At 39.5% G+C, this 19059-nt stretch overlaps 1 protein-coding gene across 2 annotated transcripts in view; it reads left to right on the top strand.

Moving 5' to 3' along the window:
- The window catches only part of LOC140996490 (tight junction protein 2-like), a 102373-nt gene that overhangs the window by 29249 nt on the left and 54065 nt on the right, over positions 1-19059 (top strand). Inside the window, exon 1 of one of the 2 annotated variants that reach the window (XM_073466911.1) lies at positions 16197-16227. The exons of the other annotated variant lie outside the window; for it this stretch is intronic. Within the exon in view, the coding sequence (XP_073323012.1) occupies positions 16207-16227 (21 nt within the window). The 5' untranslated portion in view covers positions 16197-16206. Of the gene's footprint in view, positions 1-16196; positions 16228-19059 lie in introns of those variants that run through there. 2 annotated transcript variants of the gene reach the window in all.

Genomic DNA, 19059 nt, shown 5'->3' with positions numbered 1-19059 from the left:
CTGTCCTACCGACTCTTCATCACATTTCTGCTCGAAAAACTGCATCCGTGACTATTATAAATAGTCGGCGGATATGTGTTTAGATTAACAGGTGGACACCGGGGGACGCGTTGAAAAAAACACACGGATGTCAACTTATGTGTGTACTGTCACACCTCTTTTGGTTCCACAAGGCCGGCATGCTGTATGAAATGACACACTGGAGCGGCTTTAAGCCGGTCCGTTGTAGCCCTTTGACCAGCAGTGGAAGACATGAAATTGTTGCGCACTCCTGTCCACTAAGGTAAAGGGTAGCACATTCAAAAAGCTGCAACCCCTGTGTCTGCTCTTCAAGCAGCACCCACTGATCTGACTTTAAGTCATAGTAGTGTTTGCTCCTTAAAGTTACCTCAAGATTGGATAGAGCGGGAGTAACTGGCCAGCGCTGTCACGCCTCTTTTGGTTCCACAAGGCCGGCATGCTGTATGAAATGACACACTGGAGCGGCTTTAAGCCGGCGCAGCTTGGTTCAGTGTGAACAAACCAAAGGCGGCATTAAGGCGAGCTTTGTGGCGACAATGCAGAGTCTCTGTGTGAAAAAGACTAGACTTTGGTGCTACAGGGGGGACACGGGAGAATGATAAGTTAGCAAAATGACCATTACACAATGTGAGAAATTAAGAAACTGAACATTTCAAACCGGTTTGTCCATCATCACACATGAACAAAAACATACAGAAATCACTGTTTTTTTATACAAGTGCAGTGTTCAACACTTTTGATAAAATGGTTCACTGTCTTGATTTGCCAGGGAACAACTAGCATGTCAACACCATCTTATCATCTCTTCCCCTGTAGCTGACAACATAGCCTCCAAGAATAGCCTCTGAAGAATAGCCCCTCATTGCCTCTGAAATTGATTTAAAAAACATTATTTACACCCTTTTTAAAGCTGAAATCATCACTACAGCTGCTAAGCTAAAAGTGTTAGTATGCATCCTGTATGAAGTGGGTGCAAGAGGGTGTAAATAAAAATAACATATTTACAAATCAATTTCGGATCTCAGGGCTTCTGGCAACTTGGATTACCCCGGACGCGCTGTATGGAACCATTTTATTTATTTATTTTTTTTCAGTTGTTTTTAACATTTTAAAACAAGTCCTATCGGTCAGGCTCTAGTTTGATTATGTAATGCAAAAGCAATGATTCAGAACATGCATGCATTGATTTTTGCATGATTTTGAAAAAAAAAACATACTGGCTAATTCATCAAAGTAACAATCCACAAATTAATAAGATTATTAAAATATAATATTTTGTTAGTTGCAGTATAACTATTAATCACTTATGTAGTTATCCTCAGGCCGACTAGCATGGCGATAGACTTAAACACCAGAGCAGTCCCCTACTGATTTGTTAAAAAGACTCAATTAGTGGAGCAGTTTTCGAAACTACTCCCTCTGTCCTATAATGTGCAGAGGAAGAGAGGGAGGAAGTGAGGGAGAAGGCTTTCATTAAAATGAAAGTTTAATCTTCAAAGAGGAGATGAGAGGCTGAAGCACCAAGGGATTCCCTATCACACACTGTGACCTTTCCAACCCACATCAGTACAGGAAAGGACAAGTCAGCTGCAGCAGAGACTGCTGGACAAGCTAAGGAGGAAGCAGATAGAGGAAAAGACTGAGAGGACTGTGGACTGTGTACATGAAGGCACTGTGCATGAAATATCTGCATACACTGAAAAAATGCTGCTGATACAAAAGATAAATAAAAAATCCAATATCCATTTTTTCTGTCAGAATTTAAAACAGAGGACAGGCAAAGTAGCAACAATAAAATGTAACAAACCTACATCAGTTTTCCCGATATCAAATAAATCAAAACAATCCTCCATCTAAATTCAGAAGAAATAAATGAGATGGCAAGAATAGAAAAGTGCATTCTGTGCTCTGTGCCTTCTATGGTCTACACTCTGTTGCAAAAGAGGAAGGTCAGTCTGCACATGGTCTTCTGAGAGGCTTGCTCTCTTCCGAGAGCAGATATTTCCTGCTGCAGAGAAGATACGCTCTGACCGGGTGGATGTTGCAGGATTGCACAGAAAAACTCTTGACAGCTTTGATAGTGTGGGAAAACACCCCTCATTTTCCGTCGGACCGTTGTAGCCCTTTGACCAGCAGTGGAAGACATGAAATTGTTGCGCACTCCTGTCCACTAAGGTAAAGGGTAGCACATTCAAAAAGCTGCAACCCCTGTGTCTGCTCTTCAAGCAGCACCCACTGATCTGACTTTAAGTCATAGTAGTGTTTGCTCCTTAAAGTTACCTCAAGATTGGATAGAGCGGGAGTAACTGGCCAGCGCTGTTCCAGGAGTCTCTCTACCATGTAGTATGTGCTGTTCCATCAAGTACTGACATCTTGGATCGCTTATGTTGTGGTGTGCTCATTTTCTGCTGTTTCACCTTCAGTTTTGTATTGGCCAGCATCCTGAAATGTTCTACTAAGATTCCCTACAGCTCTATTGATGCTGGGCTCTTTGAGGGCACTGTTAACTATGAGCTGGAGTGTGTGCCCAGTGCAGCAGATAGAGGCCCAACCGTGTTTTTCTTCCAACATTCTCATTGCTGCCACCATATTGGATCCACTGTCATGAACTACTGCTTTTATTTTGGTAGGCAAGATGTCAAATTTTGCTACCACCTCCTCCAGCCATGTCATTATGTTTGCACCACAATGCCTCTCCTAAAGAGGCATGGTGGCAAGGTTTAAAGTCTTTATTTGCTAATCTTTAGTGATGAAATGGCAGGACATACCAAGGTATGCCTCTGTTGCACGACTTGATTAGCCACAAGCCAGTTTTGATATACTTTAAAATGAGAGAAGGATCCTTATCTATGTTTTTAACATATGTTAAAACCAGTTTGAGGCTAATCAAGCCATAGCTATTTAGCTGGAATAGGTGACTTGTTTAGCTAGCTAGCTAGCTCTATGCTAATGTCCGCCTAACATAGTAAAACTGTATTCCACACTATGATGGTTAAACTTTGCAGTTAATCCACGGTTCACAACATGCGTGCCAAACTGTTGTGGGGTACCGGTACAGATCATGGATTAACTACGGTCCACTACACCACAAACATTAACATTAGCTAGCTAATCAGCTTACAGAGGTGAGCTTTCATCATCCAGAGTTCCAACGTGCCTCCTCTTCAGATGCTCCAGCATAACTGATGTGCTCCCATGCAAGGTCAGCTTTGCAAATACTGCAGTTCATACGTTTTTTTGGCCGAGTAAAGAGTGAAATGCTCTCACACTTTTGATGATTTTGGTTGAGAGGGTGTTGCCATGTTGCCAAATTGTTAACTTTACTCCGATCCAGTAAGCGGGGTGATGCCTACATGTCAGAGCCTGCACGAAAAACATACCTGATGGCGTCCCCAACTAATCGACAGTTGAATTCATTGGCAACTAATTTGGTCATTGATTTTTGTCAACTACGCCGATTATTCATTGTACCACTACTCATAATACCCACAAAATCCACAGCATAGCAGTGATATCGTAATGATATGTATTCAGCCAATCACATATCTCTTCAAGACTTTCTAGTGCCCCCTAGAGCCTGTACTGTTCATTGCAGCCAGTATATAAAAGTGTTGACCTGAACAAACAAAATACTTTCTTTCTATTCCAGTTTGCGCTGTTCTTTGAAGGGAGTAGTACAAACCTCTGTATGAGATCTTTAGTTTTTTGGCCAGTTCATGGAATAGCCTTTTTCTCAGAGCAAGACTGACGAGTCCTAACCACAAATGCTTATTGGTCCAGACATTAAACCAGCCTAAGGAAGGCCAATTTATTGTTTCCTTAATCAGCACAACAGTTTCCAGCTGTGCTGAAAGGATTGCACAGGGGTTTTCTAATGATCAATTTGCCTTTTAACACAGTAAACTTGGATTAGACAACACAATTAAAATCAGCCATTTCCTGTATAAATAGTCATATACCACATTTAGTGATGTAAAGACTATATTTCTGATCAATTTAATGTTATTTTAATTGAATAAAATTGTGCTTTTGTTTTAACCTACAACTCAGATCTGTCCATAGTAAAGTACAGCATACAGTATGTGCAGCTGGACTCAATACTGATAATGTATGTCAGAACATTTACACACACGAGGGCAGCGGTACAGTTATTCACTGTAGATCATGTACATTCTGAAATACACCCACCCAAAAACCACACAGACCTAACCCAGCAGAAACCAACAGAGGGAGAGAGAGATGGTGTAAATGAAGGCAACTGTTGTAGGAACACATCTTAACTGAGGCCATAAAACAGCAACGTCAATCATTGTCTTTTGACTGGTGTCAACACGGTTCAACCCAGACAGCCTGTGCGTGTGATATGCTAATATACACTTCTATAAACAGGGAGTAGGTCAGGATATACACATATCTAATGATGCATGAGAGCTTTGAAGTAGAAATGCAGCTGTAGGCACAGAGTAGCTCTGAGACAAAAAAAACACTACGCACTGCCCACAGTCCAGACTCTGTGTGAACGTGCACAGACTGAGCTGGCTCTGAACTTGTCAGTGGGGCTGAACAGGTCTGACAGCTGCTGAAGTAAGGCCTGATATACAGGGAGCAGGTCATTCTAGCTCAATAAACTGCAGCAAGCTGAAGGTAAAGGTCATCCTGCAGGGTGCTAACTGTGAAATAATGAAAGGTTCAGTGCCCAGAGATACATTATCATGTAACCCTGTTCAAGGAAAAATCTGACATTTAGAAAAACTGACACTTTTATGCTGTCATGTGAGAATATTGTGTGACAATTTCATCTCTATGGTTCTAGTGGAGAATGAGTCTGGAATAGGGTTTAATACCAACTGAGATCCCAGTATTTAAGGGATTCTCCCCAAAATCTACCCCCTTCTCCCTGGAAAAAATAGAAACTCAGCAATGCTTTGACTTATTTTGTACTTTAACCATGTTGTTCTTCATTTTCTCTCCCTTCATTTAACAAAGTATGTAAGCTCCTCAGATGTCAGAGGTCAAAACAAAAGCAGCTGTTGAAGAGCCTGTCTCAATAAAATACAGTCTAAAATTGGTATACTTCTGATTTTAACTCTGATGCTATCTGATCATAGAAAAGGTAAACAAGAATGTGAACAGACATTTTATGCAAGCTTTAGTACTTCACAGTTTTTGATATTCAGTGCTGTGAACGCATTTCTGTTGGCATCACAAAGTACTGAATAATGCTCAAAACACAAAAACAACACACTGAAGTAAGTACATGAGAAGAATTCCTTTCCTGCCACTGCATGCAGTAATAAGCTCAGGGTCAGCACTACAAAGACCCTTGAATATGACCAACTGGATTTATTAAAAATAAGAGAGGATATGGTGAAAAACAGCGCATCAGATGATGGGGATTCTCCGATATATATGCTGAACGTCGGTATCAGCCAATATTCACCTTGTTGACTGCTATCTGCCTATGTGACAGAAGATGACATTCAGTAGCTGTTGTTTATCTGGTACATTCATGTGCTCCTCACTTGTGATGTCCCTGCCATCAGTTTGTAAGGCTGTGTAAGTACTAAAAAATTATAATCATTAGCTGTTTAGCATGGTGAAAAGGCCTCTGAGGCAGTTAAAAAAAATATATTTTTTTTTCATGGGAAAGAAGGTTATATTAAAGGTTGTTTCATGAATTTGTATAATCCAATCTTTCAAACACAGTGATGAAGGGCTGAGCATTCAGATATTTTTGGAATATAGATTTATTTGTGTCCCTTGCACAAACGGGAGAATAAATAGCAACAAAAACAAAATTAACAACAAAAAAAAAGCATCCCTATCAGATGACTGTGTATTGTTGGCATTGTGCTTTCTCATGTCAAATAATCTTTACTTTTAAAAGGAATTGTTTGACTAGAAATATAAGTATTTATAAGGTATAAGTATATGAAATCAGAAATAAATACAATTTATAGTATGCATTTCTGTGTTTTAAATAAAGAATCCTGGAAAAGTAAAAATATGTTCCTGGGAAGTAATAGTTAGTGTAATAGACACTAGTCCTGAAAGTGCTAAGCTTATATCAAACTCTAGAGAAAAAGAGAAGAACTGCTATCCCAGCTGAACTGAAAAGTTTAAAACAACAAATCCATTAAAATCTTAAATGCACCAAATTCATCTAAGACTGGGCAACACTGCTCTGAAGACAGGACTTCAGAGAGGCAGCTGCAGTCACTGGTCAACCAAGAGCTCCAAAGCTCTTAAATTACAATGTTGTGTATTTCACAATCATTTCATCAAGAGCCGAGTGCTATATCAGCATGGCCAACACCATCTGCCGATAAAAGATGTCACAATCAGCCTAACAATAATAATAATAATAATAATAATAATAATAATAGTAATAGTAATAATAATGTAATAACAATGCAATTTATTCACACTTTTATATATTGTTTTTCATTTTTTTTCTTTCCGTTGTTTGTTGTTATATTAAAGAAACAAACTGTTATCAAGGCCAATGTCAGGCTGAAACAATGGCAATTTGCCAGTTCAATTGAGTATTGTCAGAGCATTACATAGATGTGTGTCTCAGCTGCCCATAAGTGTGAGCTGCTCTAAGTACAATCACATTCTTAGGTTGACAACAATGGAGATATTGTGACATTACAAACACTGACCTGAAAACACACAGTGCATCCACACAGGCATGCACACTCTAACCCACACACACTGACACACAAACACAGAATTATGTGCACAAGGTCATGGGAACCAGTTCCATCCAGCCAGCAGTCAGCTGGAGCACACAAATGCACAAAACACACAATACCAGTAGTGAGTCAGTTCAAACACTGCTGACAAGTGTCAGGTCTACATCTACACTCTCTTAACAGTTTGGTCCTACATCAGTATAATGTAAAATGATATCAAAAATGATATGAAAATTATATAAAATTAACATTTGGGAACATTGGGGAATATAAATTAATATAGATAGCTATCTGGTGATCAGGTAGAAACTGTGAGAAAGAAACAAAGGTCTGAGATTAATTTTTGAGGATGAACCACACCAGTGTTTTGGCTTGTTTTGGCCAAACAAATCACATAATTTAAGATTACTGCTGACTGTTATCTAAATTATGGCAAAGTAGTTTGGATTTTTGAGAGTTGTATCGACTTCACATTGTTTCCATTTGTTTTAGTATACTACGCAAATCAGCCAGTGGCATGGTGGTGCAAGCAAGGTTCAGTCAATTAATCTTGTTTTGAGTTAAAAGTTAAAACGTCCTCGAAGTTTAGACGTAAAGGGACAGTTCATCCCAAAATCAAAAACTATTTTTTCTTCTTGCCTGTAGTGCGTTTGTTTTGTTTTGTTTTGGTGTGAAATTTCGCATCAAGCAAGCTTTCGTGTGAGTTTAAGATATTGAACTCAAGCAAAATATCCTCACAACACTGTGTTGGGAAAGCCGTTGACGTTCACACTGACGTCATGACATTCACATCGCTGATGCCTGGATATTGAACATGAACAACAATGGAGGAGAGGATAATAATCACTAATCGTGACCGTTTGTGGACACCCAGAGTTGTACGATAACACATCTACTCATACCGAGATAGGACAAATAAGGAACTGCTGTGGAGGGAGGTGATCGAGAAAGTAAGACTACCTGGTACGTTTTGGAGATATGATTCAGCACAGCACAGCACAGCATAGCTCTGCTCGATCCAAATTCCATTCAGTGAACAAGCATTAAAAAGTTATTTGCTTGTCATCTGGCTGACAGACCTGACGAAGCATGAATTCAGGCTTTTTACAAGAAGGCATTATGATGATGTTATTTTGGTGTCCTTCTGATCCATTTATTGCAGTCAGATCACAGAGAAATGTCTTTGTTTGAAATTCATGAAGCATGCCACTGGGGCTGCGTGTTTGCGTTTTTTTTTATTTGCATTACCCATGTGAGTGGACGTGATTAAAAATTAAGAACGCCGCGATCAAACAAGGGTGAGTGAATGCAACACAAATATTTACTTCTTGTTTGGTCTGAACGCAACATACGTCTCAACATCTGAAACATGTACCCACTGACTGTTTATAATAATATGGATGCTGTTATAATGCGTTGTGATTGAGATCCTGACCCAGCATGCATCCTGGAAAGTTACAAAGTTACGTTTTTTGCTCTAAATGACAAAATTACATAATCACCATCAGTAAACAGGACGCTGTCTGACTCTCTTACTCACGGGGAGGGATGCTGTTTTCCGTGGGAAACTGAAGTCTGGGTGTGAAGGAAGGTGCAGTGGAACAGTGGAAGGTGACAAAGACGTGAGTTAAAGTTTTTTGCTCGGAATCACGTCACATAATCACCGCCATTCAACTGTGGGAGCCACCTGGCTCTGCTGCCGGGGACAGACGCTGTTTTTTGGGTAGAAATGTGACAAAGAGTCGGTAGGACAGACAGGATGACAGAGGTTTTTCCACGTATAACTGCGGTATTATTTTCCTCATATAAGTTGCCAAAGACACTACCAGTTACCACATTACTGTTGTTTGGTCCTGTAACGTTGCTTTGTGTGATGAAGTGTGGGACATTTCTCTTTTATTTGATGAATGAAGGATCTGTTTAGCTGTCAGACTGTGAACACCATCAGACCGACACACCCCTGTCCCCCGCTGATGGCTTTTCCATTCCCACGGAAGCCGTCTCACCTCTGTTGTGGCTTTGTTACTAGCGTCACACTACCAAAATGATCTATGTCCTGAGGGTAGCAACAGAGAAATAGCTGTGCTTGTTATTGTGCCATTAAAATGAATCTCATCTAATCTGACCTCAGATTCAAGTTCTCACGCTCAGCCATAATTTGTTCTACTTCTCCAGTAGTCTCATTGATTGTAAACTTGTGTGAACCTTCTGAGCTCCAAGGAAGCTCCAAGGAAGTAGTATTATAAAAATGGATGTATTTACAAGCTGACATTTGTTTGTCTATATGGCAAAATACACTGCCTGGCCCAAACAAAAGTTTTTATTTAATTTAACTTAGCAAATAGGTCAGAGCCTTCCTGGATTATTACTGCAGTGATTAATATGTTTCAGCTGGCAACAAGTTATTAAACCCTAACTGATGCAATGAGGAGCTTCTCATTTCTTAAACAACCATGTCAGAAGACATATCCTGTGGTCCTGGAAAAGATTCAGAAGGGTCAAATTATTGGCCTGCATCAAGCAAAGAAAACAACTAAGGAGACTGCTGAGACTACTAAAATTGGGTTGACGGTGAACCAACCTTTTTTGAGGAAGAAATGTGGTCAGAAAAAAGCTTGAATGATCGTGATTGGAGGTCACTTAAACATTTGGTGAAATCAAATCATAAAAAATCACCAGTAGCACTCACAGCTATGTTTAATAGTGAAAGTAAGAGCACAATGTGAAGAGAACTCAAGGGATTGGGACTAAACAGCTGTGTAGCCTTAAGAAAACCACTTATCAATGAGACTAATCATTCAATTGTGGATCAATGGAAAAGGTTCATGAATGATGGGCGCATCAGGGTAAGAAGAGAGGCAGATGCAGTGATGCACCCATCATGCCTTGTGCCTACTGTACAAGCCTGTGGGGGCAGTGTTATGATCTGGGGTTGATTCAGTTGGTCAGGTCCAGGTTCAGCAATGTTATGTGCCCAAAAAATGAGGTCAGCTGACTTCCTGAATATACTGAATGACCAGGTTTTTCCATCAATTGATTTTTTCTTCCCTGATGGCGCAGGCATAAATTAATGCAACTCTGAAAAAAATATATGTTGTGACATCGCATAAGCTTATCAAAATGTTGCCACGGTGAATGTGTGCCGTTATCAAGGCTAAAGGCTAAATATTAGAGTGTGTGACTTTTTTGGTCGGGCAGTGTATTTTGCCACTGGTACACAGCTGTCTCCACAGCTTCATTAAGCTTCCTTTTGTAGTTCAACATATTTGATTCTCTGAAAAGTTTGAAATACAGATCTAAGAACAAAGCTGTGTAACATTACAACTAAACTCTGCAGTCAACAATCTCTGATTTTTGCTCCTGACTGAACGGGAGCATCAGATACTATGTCGTCTGGGCTTTTAAATCTAGTGTATTTTTACTTTACTTCATCTTTGCTGTATTCAGTCGGGGGGACAGCAGGTCATGCTGAGCAGTTATGTCCTCCTCTTCTTTTCCAGCATATGTTACATGCCCACCACTGTTTGTGGAAAAGTGAAGATACAGCCCTCTCGTTCCACCAACCGTAGTTTCTTTCATCCCATTAGCCTCCTTTCTGTGGCTGTCTGGGGGTCCTTGTTCTTTATTTATAATGGAAAGATGATGTCTGAAATATTTACAACAACAAGGGAAGGGAAGTGTTTCAGTGACATGGGGAAAAAAATAGCAGATGTTGCTCTCTGCTTTAAGGAAGTGGGTCTGTAGAACCAGGGGAAGACAAAGTCAAAATGTCTGAAGGAAAACTGGATCCAGCTCAACAGCAATAATGGCAGATCAGGCAGCATAATCCAGAGTACACATATAGAGGAATAAGTGGTCAGAAGTAATGGAAGAACAGAACGAAGCCATTCATTTCATTTTTATATTTTTAAATACTTTTTTATTTAAAGACTAAATCTAAAAGATTTAGGAATATTGTCCTAAATCTTCTATTCTAAAAACTCAAACAGCACTCGCCCTTGCAAGAAGTCTTGTGTTCTTCCTCCCTCATACAAGCTCAGGTCATCTACCAGGGGCCTGGGAGCTACAGGGTTCCACACAATATCTTAGCTGTTCCTGGGACTGCACTCTTCTGGACAGAGATCTCAGATGTTGTTCCTGGAATCTGCCGGAGCCACTCTCCCAGTCTCTGGGTCACAGCCTCAAATGCTCCCAAACCCACAGGGACCACTGTTGCCTTCACTCTCCACATCGTCTCCAGCTCTTCTTCCAGCCCTTGGTATTTCTTGAGCTTCTCGTGTTGCTTCATCCAGATGTTGCTGTCGCCTGGGATTGCTACATCTATCACCACTGCCTTCTTCTGATGTTTGTCCACCACAACTATGTCCGGTTGGTTAGCCATCACCAGTTTGTCGGTCTGTATCTGGAAGTCCCACAGGATCTTGCCCTGGTCATTCTCCACCACCTTTAGAGGTCTTTCCTATTTCCAGGCCAAATTCAGCACAGATGTTCCTGTACACTATGCCAGCCACTTGGTTATGGTGCTCCATGTGCTCCTGCCTGCATCTTACAACCTGCTGTTATGTACTGGATTTTCTCAGGGGCATGCTTCCTCCTGCTCTTCCTTCTCCTCCTCATGGAGTTTCTGCTGCCTGAGGTATTCAATTAGCAGTTAATCACTTGGGGCCATCTTCCTGATGTACTCATGGATCTTTGTTGTTTCATCCTGGATAGTGGCTTTGACACTAGTCCTCGGCCTCCTTCCTTCCTGTGAGCTCTCCTTTGCATGGATGCTGGAGTACCGTTGGTGCTTCCCCTACCCTCTAATAGCGCTATATGATTTCAACATTTGACGTTAGCTCATACATTTGGCATGCAACATCTTGATAATGCTATGTGTTTCAGGCATAGATACCTCTTGTGACAGCTGTGTTGCTGAACTGCTGCAGCTCAAATAAGTGTGTCCACACAGCGTTGCATCTCCTGCCAGTCCTAACTTTGTCTTTGATAATGATCAGTAGTGAATAAAGCAAATGACTGTGGGTCAGGCCATAAAAATGCTCATTCTGATCAATAGGGGATGGGGTGTGGCTGGGTGAAATAACATAAAGATAATATCTTTAATGAGAAAATATTAATTAGGCTACATAAGATGCGGCAATCCTGCTGCAGTAAAAACAATAACTGTGACATGAAAATTTATTTTGGAACTATCTCAGAAATTCAGAAAAAAAAGGTGAATGTAATACGCTTCCATAGTAATCAACAGGTTTGTGAATATGAGAAAATATTGCAATGCAGACCTTGCTAGGAAGTAATTACTCACTACTTACTTCTTTTGTTTTGACTGGGAGACCCCAGAAAATACATACTGTGGAAGCCCAGAGATCACAAATTTATATGAAGACATTATTTATTTTTTATTTGCGTTTTTTTTCTGTTGACGACATTAAAGTAAAACTGGAAAAAGTGTGAAACAATGTGATAACACCTGCTTGATACATAATGCAAAATCCAAGTCTCCAGAAGCCCAGAAATTCCAAATTGATTTGAAAATATGTTATTAACTCTCATTTGTAAGCCTAAAACCTTCACTGTGGCTGCTAAGTTAAACGCATTAGCAAAGTGGGCACACAAGCACACAAGCTGGTTATAAATAACGTCTTTTCAAATCAGTTTGGGATATCAGGGCTTCCAGGGACTTGGATTACAGCGGACGAGATGTATGGTGAAATTATACTGAACCAAGATACTGAATCATAGATGCTTGTGCCATACAGGTGACAGAAACCCTGGTGTTAAAAGGCACCGTTTGTAATTTTCTCAGAGGTCTCTCAGTCAAAACACACAAAAGAAGTAAGTAGCGTGGAATCATGGGACTTGTTGTCTTCAGTGAAGTAGATTTCATCAGCAATAGTGAATAGTGAAGACAACAAGACTCAGGCAGACGTCTTCATGGACGAGGTAATGTTTAAAGATGTATTCACATTATGTTAAGTCACGTTCTCCGACCCTCTTCCTCTCTCTCTGATGTTTTCCCAGAAGTTATATTGTCAGGCTACAAAATGACACGCACCATTACCAGGAGTAGAATTACAGATTTCTCTGGGTTTGAAAATTGTTGAAAACTTTTTGGATAATATTACATACAAAGTACATACAGTAACTCAACAAAATACATATTAAAGGTTTGGATGTTTTTAGACATTTTAATGCTGAAATGTTACATATTATATGTTTTATACAGTACAGTATATATGTGATCCCTTCTTTGACATTTGTAGCTGCATAAAAGGTATTTTTAATGTTCCCCTGCAAAATCCAGTAGCAGAGATTGCAAGCTGAGATGTATCTGCACTATCTTTATACTAAGTTATTTATACATCATGTGTCATTGTGTGGAATCCATGTGTGAACGTGTAGTTAAAACCAAAGTAACACTCCAGGTCCTCACTGACACTTAATAAGCACCTAATTACAATAAAGCTATTCTCCAGCCTGGGCAGTGGATGAACACCTCATGCTCTGGTGAATTACACTGATCATTAGCAGACATCTGTTGGTGTCAACAACCCTGCTGCTGTACTGCAGTTTAATGCCACTTCAGACAGATGGACGATGATATATCAGTGCAAAGTATAATTCACAAATATTTAGTTGAGATATTTAATGATTAAATATGTGTTCTTTACATAGTGGGCTTTGACAATTAAGTATATATATTAGGGCTGCTCGATTATGGAAAAAATTTTGGTCAATATTGAAATCACGATTATTTAAACGATTATTTTTGAGTTTGGAAACATGATGCATTTATTCAGCATTTCTCTCCAAAAAATATATGAAATGTTCAAATCGAAAATAATGTACAAATATGTATCCAACTGTTCTGCAATTTCTATAAACATTTAATAAATTTAAAAAATATACTTAGAAAATCAAATAAGACAAACGATAGGGTGCATATCTTTAGCTAAAAAGTATCCAATGGCAGCTGTTATTTTCTCGTGCCTGTCCGAATTTGACGGATAAGGAGTCGCATTATATAGTGTGTCTGAGATCGATGTCTGACGCGCAGTATTGGCGAACCGAACCAGTGTGAACGGATAAGCCAGCGGTGCGGAGCGGGGGTGTGTCGATCTGATGGTGTTCACTGTCTGATAACTGAACAGGTCCATCACTCAACAAAATGGAGAAATGTCCCACAAAGCAACGTTACAGGACCAAACAACAGTAACGTAGTAACTGATCGTGTCTTTGGCAACTTATATGAGGAAAAAAATACCGCAGTTATACGTGAAGTGTCTGTCCAACCGACTCTTCGTCACATTTCTGCCCGAAAAACAGCGTCTGTCCCCGGCAAAAAACTTAAACTCACCAAGTGTTTGTCGCGGTGATTCAGCCCTCCCGACCGAGACAGTGAACTTTCCCCCAGAAAACAGCCTCCCTCCCCGCGAGTGACAGAGTCAGACAGCATCCTGTTGACTGATGGCGATTATGTAATTATGTAATTTAGAGAAAAACGTAACTTGAGTGAGTGCCAGTCAGCAGGGCCGCGTTGAATACTTTGGGGGAGGGACTGAATTGCGCATGCGCGTCTCTTTCAGAAAATCTCTAGACTTACTGTACAATGAAAAATGCCAAATAAATCGTTTCAATTTGGTTATATTAGTTTGGAGATCGTTTGACCCAAAAATTGAAATCACGATCAAAATTCAATTAATTGCACAGCCCTAATATATATGTATATGTATATACATGTATATATAATATATATATATATATGTATAGATGTGTGTGTGTGTGTGTGTGTGTGTGTGTATGTATGTATATATATATATATATATATATATATATATCTACACTGTACTTAGAGCTGTCCAGTTGTGATCAGATCACTCAGAATGCATGTCTATAACAAGGGTAAAACAGCCTCAGTATGACATGCCTTGCCAATCTCTCTGACTATGCCAGCGATAAAGAGTGAAGCAGAGCTCAAAAAGCTATACCCTTACTGAGAGCTCACAAATGCTTACAAAAATTGTCATTTGCTCTGCACTTAGAGTTATTTCATGCTCCTGCATTTTTGTGCCTCTTGTGCCAGCTGGAATGTGAAAATGAGTGTTGTGACACAACAGTGGCTCATAAATGGAAATGAGTAATGTAAATGTCTCTTTCTGTTCATCATCATTTAGGAATGAGTTACATAACATTATACAAACTCACATGATTATATATGTATTATACATTGTAAAATGAAATATTTGTTACAGTTTGCCTCTTTGTGTTTTTTTTGCTTCACTTTCAAGAAGAGATTGTTAGTCAAATCTGATATAGTACTTCTGCAATATCAGCAATATTGAAATGAATGTGAAAATAATGTAACAATGTGAAACCGGTCTCTAGCGGTCATAAACCTACAGAGAATTACCCCCTGAATTGTCATTTCACCTCATTGTGTAGTTGCAACCCAATCACCAGAATACATGTTGACAAAATATGTTTCTGCAAAATCACAGATGAGTCAAAAATGTGTGTTTCTTTATGTTGCAATGTTTGTTTAGGTTAAATTTTTCAGAGAAAACTAATTTCTCTGTGTTGAATAGTGTCTTATACTGTCATTACCTCACCTTTTAGCTAGTGTTCTGCACTGTGGCAGTAACTGGTACTCTAGAAACGGAGAGGCATGGAGAGCACAGAGTGAGAGAGAAAGAGCATTGTGTTTGGTGTGAGGGTGTTATGATGGCGATGTGCTGTGACAGCACTGAGCAGGCCTGTCTGAAGCTCTGAGGGCCACCCGCAGACACAGGCACGCACACACACACACACACACACACACACACACACACACACACACACAAGAACAACCCATGAGTCAAAAGAAGGAAGGGTGAGAGAGTGAACTGAAAGAGTGTGTTGATGAAGGCAGCAGCCCACATGTCATACTGAGTGCCAAAATGCACTAAATCAGTAGGTGGCAATACAGTAAGTTTCACTATTATCTTTAAAGAATAAGGGGAACATTTTCCTTTTCCTTTGTCAGGAATTAAATGAGACACTCATTGTTGTGTGTTGCTCAGCTAGCTTTTAGGTGTAGCAAATTGCAGTCTAATTGACAGTCATTTTGAGTTATCGTCACGGAAATTAAAATGGTCTGTAAACATGTGGAAAATGGAATGTAAATACAGAGTTCTGGTGATGGCTGATTGAACTTTGAATGTGCCATCGACCCATGTCTTTGCCTCCAGCAGGATGCCTTGCATCTCTGAAGGTCTGTTTTTCAAGATCCATGTCTGGCTATGGCACTTTAATGCTAGGAGATTTCCACTTGTGATGTGACGTTATGGATAGACTGCCTTCTACTTGGCCATGTTCCCCAGTGCCTCTGTGCTGTGTTTCAGTCCAGCTTTTCCCAGCCACTGGTAGGATTTCCAGCCACTTCTTCAATCTGTTGATGGTACATACTGTGCTTCCATGATGTTTCCTCCTGCTCTTCCTTCTCCTCCTCATGGAGTTTCTGCTGCCTGAGGTATTCACTTAGCAGTTCACCACTTGGTCTCTAGCAGAGTCTCTATACATGTTGGCAAAATATGTTTCTGCAAAATCTCAGATGAGTCAAAAATGTGTGTTCCTTTATGTTGCAATGTTTGTTTAGGTAAAAGGTGAGTGGGCTCTGCTGACCTTTTTTTGGGAACTCTGCATTTAAAACTTTGAAAATGAGGTAAACATCCATAAAGATCTGATAACTGTCCAGGTCAAGAATGTAATGTAATTGTAATTACAGTAATGAAAATGAAGAGGTTTCCTGTCCAAAATTTTAACTGCCCTTTTGAAGAGAGACTTGATGGTGTTTTAATATGCTTTCTGTTGTGTGTGTCCACGTTGTAAAACAATAATTTATGTGTAAGAATATCATGGCATGCATATAAACTTCACGTCTTGGAGGTAAGAAATGGTCTTATATGATAGAAATTTGACAAGTTGAATTTAATGATATTTGTGATTTTTTTAACATGTGCTTTAAATGATAAATTTGTGTCAAAGACCACTCCAAGATATATTTAACTCTTCCACTTTATCAAGGCTCTCTCCATTGACCGCTACAGATGGTTGATCACCCTCTGCTGACTGACGAGAGAAAAACACACATACAGTCTTTTTAGTGTTTAGGTGCAAGCAAGATTCATTAAGCCAGTGAGATACAGGTGCCAGAGCAGCTGATAATTTTACAGCAGCTTCTTGTTTTGTTTTTGCGTGGACATATAGCACTGTATCATCAGCATATAATTGCAAATTAACATTTGGGCAAACTTTAGGTAGGTCATTTACATAGAGACTGAACAGAATTGGTCCCAAGATAGAACCTTGGGGTACCCCAGTTGAGCAGCTGAGGTAAGGTGACATTGAGTTTCCAATCTGAACAGTCTGTTTTCTGTTTGACAGATACGATCTCATCCAGCAGAGTGTGCCATCAGAAAAGTTAAAAAGGGACAGTTTTGAAATAAGTACAATATGGTTTAGTGAATCAAAAGCTCTGTTCAAGTCCAAGAAGACAGCTCCTACATAACCACCCTGATCCAATAAGCCTTTGATGTTCTCATGAAAGTAACAAATTGCTGTTTCGGTTGAATGGTGTTTACAAAATCCAAACTGCATTGGATGGAGTGGGTTATGCCCACTGTTAAGATGGTCTGTTAGCTGCAATGCAGTCCATTTCTCAGCTATTTTTGAAATGACTGGCAAGATACTTATTGGCCGATAATTCTCTAGTTTGGTCTTGTCACCAGCCTTTAGGACTGGGGTAACCTTGGCAATCTTCCAGGTGGATGGCACTCTACCCTGTTTTATGGACAGATTTATTAAGTGTGCCATTGGGTGTGCGAGGGCCACTTTATGATGTTTTATGAAGGTACTATCCAGACCAAAGACATCTCTAGCCTTAGAGCTTTTCAGAGACGAGATGATTTTCAAAACCTCGGGAACAGTTATTTCCCTTAAACTAAAGACTGGTTTGCTGTCATCCAGAGGGTTATGTGGAGTGCCTGGACATTTAAAGTTCATTGTCAACTCCTTAATTGAGTGTATAAAAAAATTGTTGAAGCTACTACAGAGTGCCATTCACCTGGAGTTGCATGTCATTGGGTGTCCTCCTTGTTTCTTCCTGTTAACTTATTTAATTGTTCCCATATCAATTTTCCATTGCCATTTGCCCCATCTATCATTTCGATGAAAAAATCTACTTTAGATTTACGAATTTGTAAGTGATGTAAAAATCTGTTGATCACAAATGAGCCCTGTTTTTAGAGATTTTTTTAGTGCATTATCTCTTTCTTTCATCAATTTCCATACATCATCCTTCACCCAAGGTAGTGCCTTTTTACGCCTTTTAAATTCAACTTTTTTTGTGAAGCTATCCAGAACTTCCATAACACATTTGGAGAAGGTGCTACAGCTGTCCTCAACTTCAATATTCGTTAATACATTGGACCAATCATACTCTTGCAAAGCATTCTTCAGGTTTTGTTGTTCGTTTTTAGGTATCATATGATGGCTGCAAACTCTAATGGGGCTAGTAAGACGTTTCCAGTAGATTTTCCTTGAGCATAGAATGAAATTATGATCAGAGAGCCCAGACAGAAGATTAAAAGTTTTACTGATCCTATCAGATTTATTTGTGAATATTAAATCAATTGTTGTTTTAGATGTATTGGTTATTCTTGTTGGACCTTGAATAACTTGAGTAAGGTTGTGATTATCTGTTAGTTGCTTCAGTTTTTTTCTGTCAGATTTATTGTCCCAGTTAATATTAGTCACCTAAAAGAATAGTTTCCCTTTTAAAATCGCTACATTTTAAAATAGTTTTAAGTTGATCATTAAATGTATTTTTAGAGGAAGGAGGTTGGTACAGACATATCACCGTGAAAGACATTTCAGGAGAGATAGTTATATTGAGGCCAATACATTTAATTCAATTAATTTACACTTTAAACAGTCCTTCACATAAATCAATAATCCAGCCCCTCGTCCTGTTCCCCTGTCTCTTCTAAACACATTGTATCCTGATATATTGATGGCAGCTGTTGGTGATGAATGAGTTAACCAACTTTCGGATATGCCTAATATATCAATGTTGGAGTCAATTAATAAGTGTTCAATTTGTTCGGTTTTGCCTACTATACTACGGATGTTAATATGGCCAAGTAGAAGTCCTTTTGGCTTGGATCTTGAGTCCCAGGTGATCTTAGCATTATTATGAGTGTGAAAAAAGTGCATTTTGCGTTGTTTCTTTATCACCGGATTCAAAGATTTCAGTCTGGCAGTTGAAGTGGAGCGTTTGTCCCCAATTAATGTTGTAATAGGT

The sequence above is a fragment of the Pagrus major genome, chromosome 5 (genome assembly GCF_040436345.1).
Source record: "Pagrus major chromosome 5, Pma_NU_1.0".
Classification (NCBI taxonomy): Eukaryota; Metazoa; Chordata; class Actinopteri; order Spariformes; family Sparidae; genus Pagrus; species Pagrus major.
The sequence above is the reverse complement of the archived record's forward strand: the minus strand, read 5'-3'. Positions and strand labels throughout refer to the sequence as shown.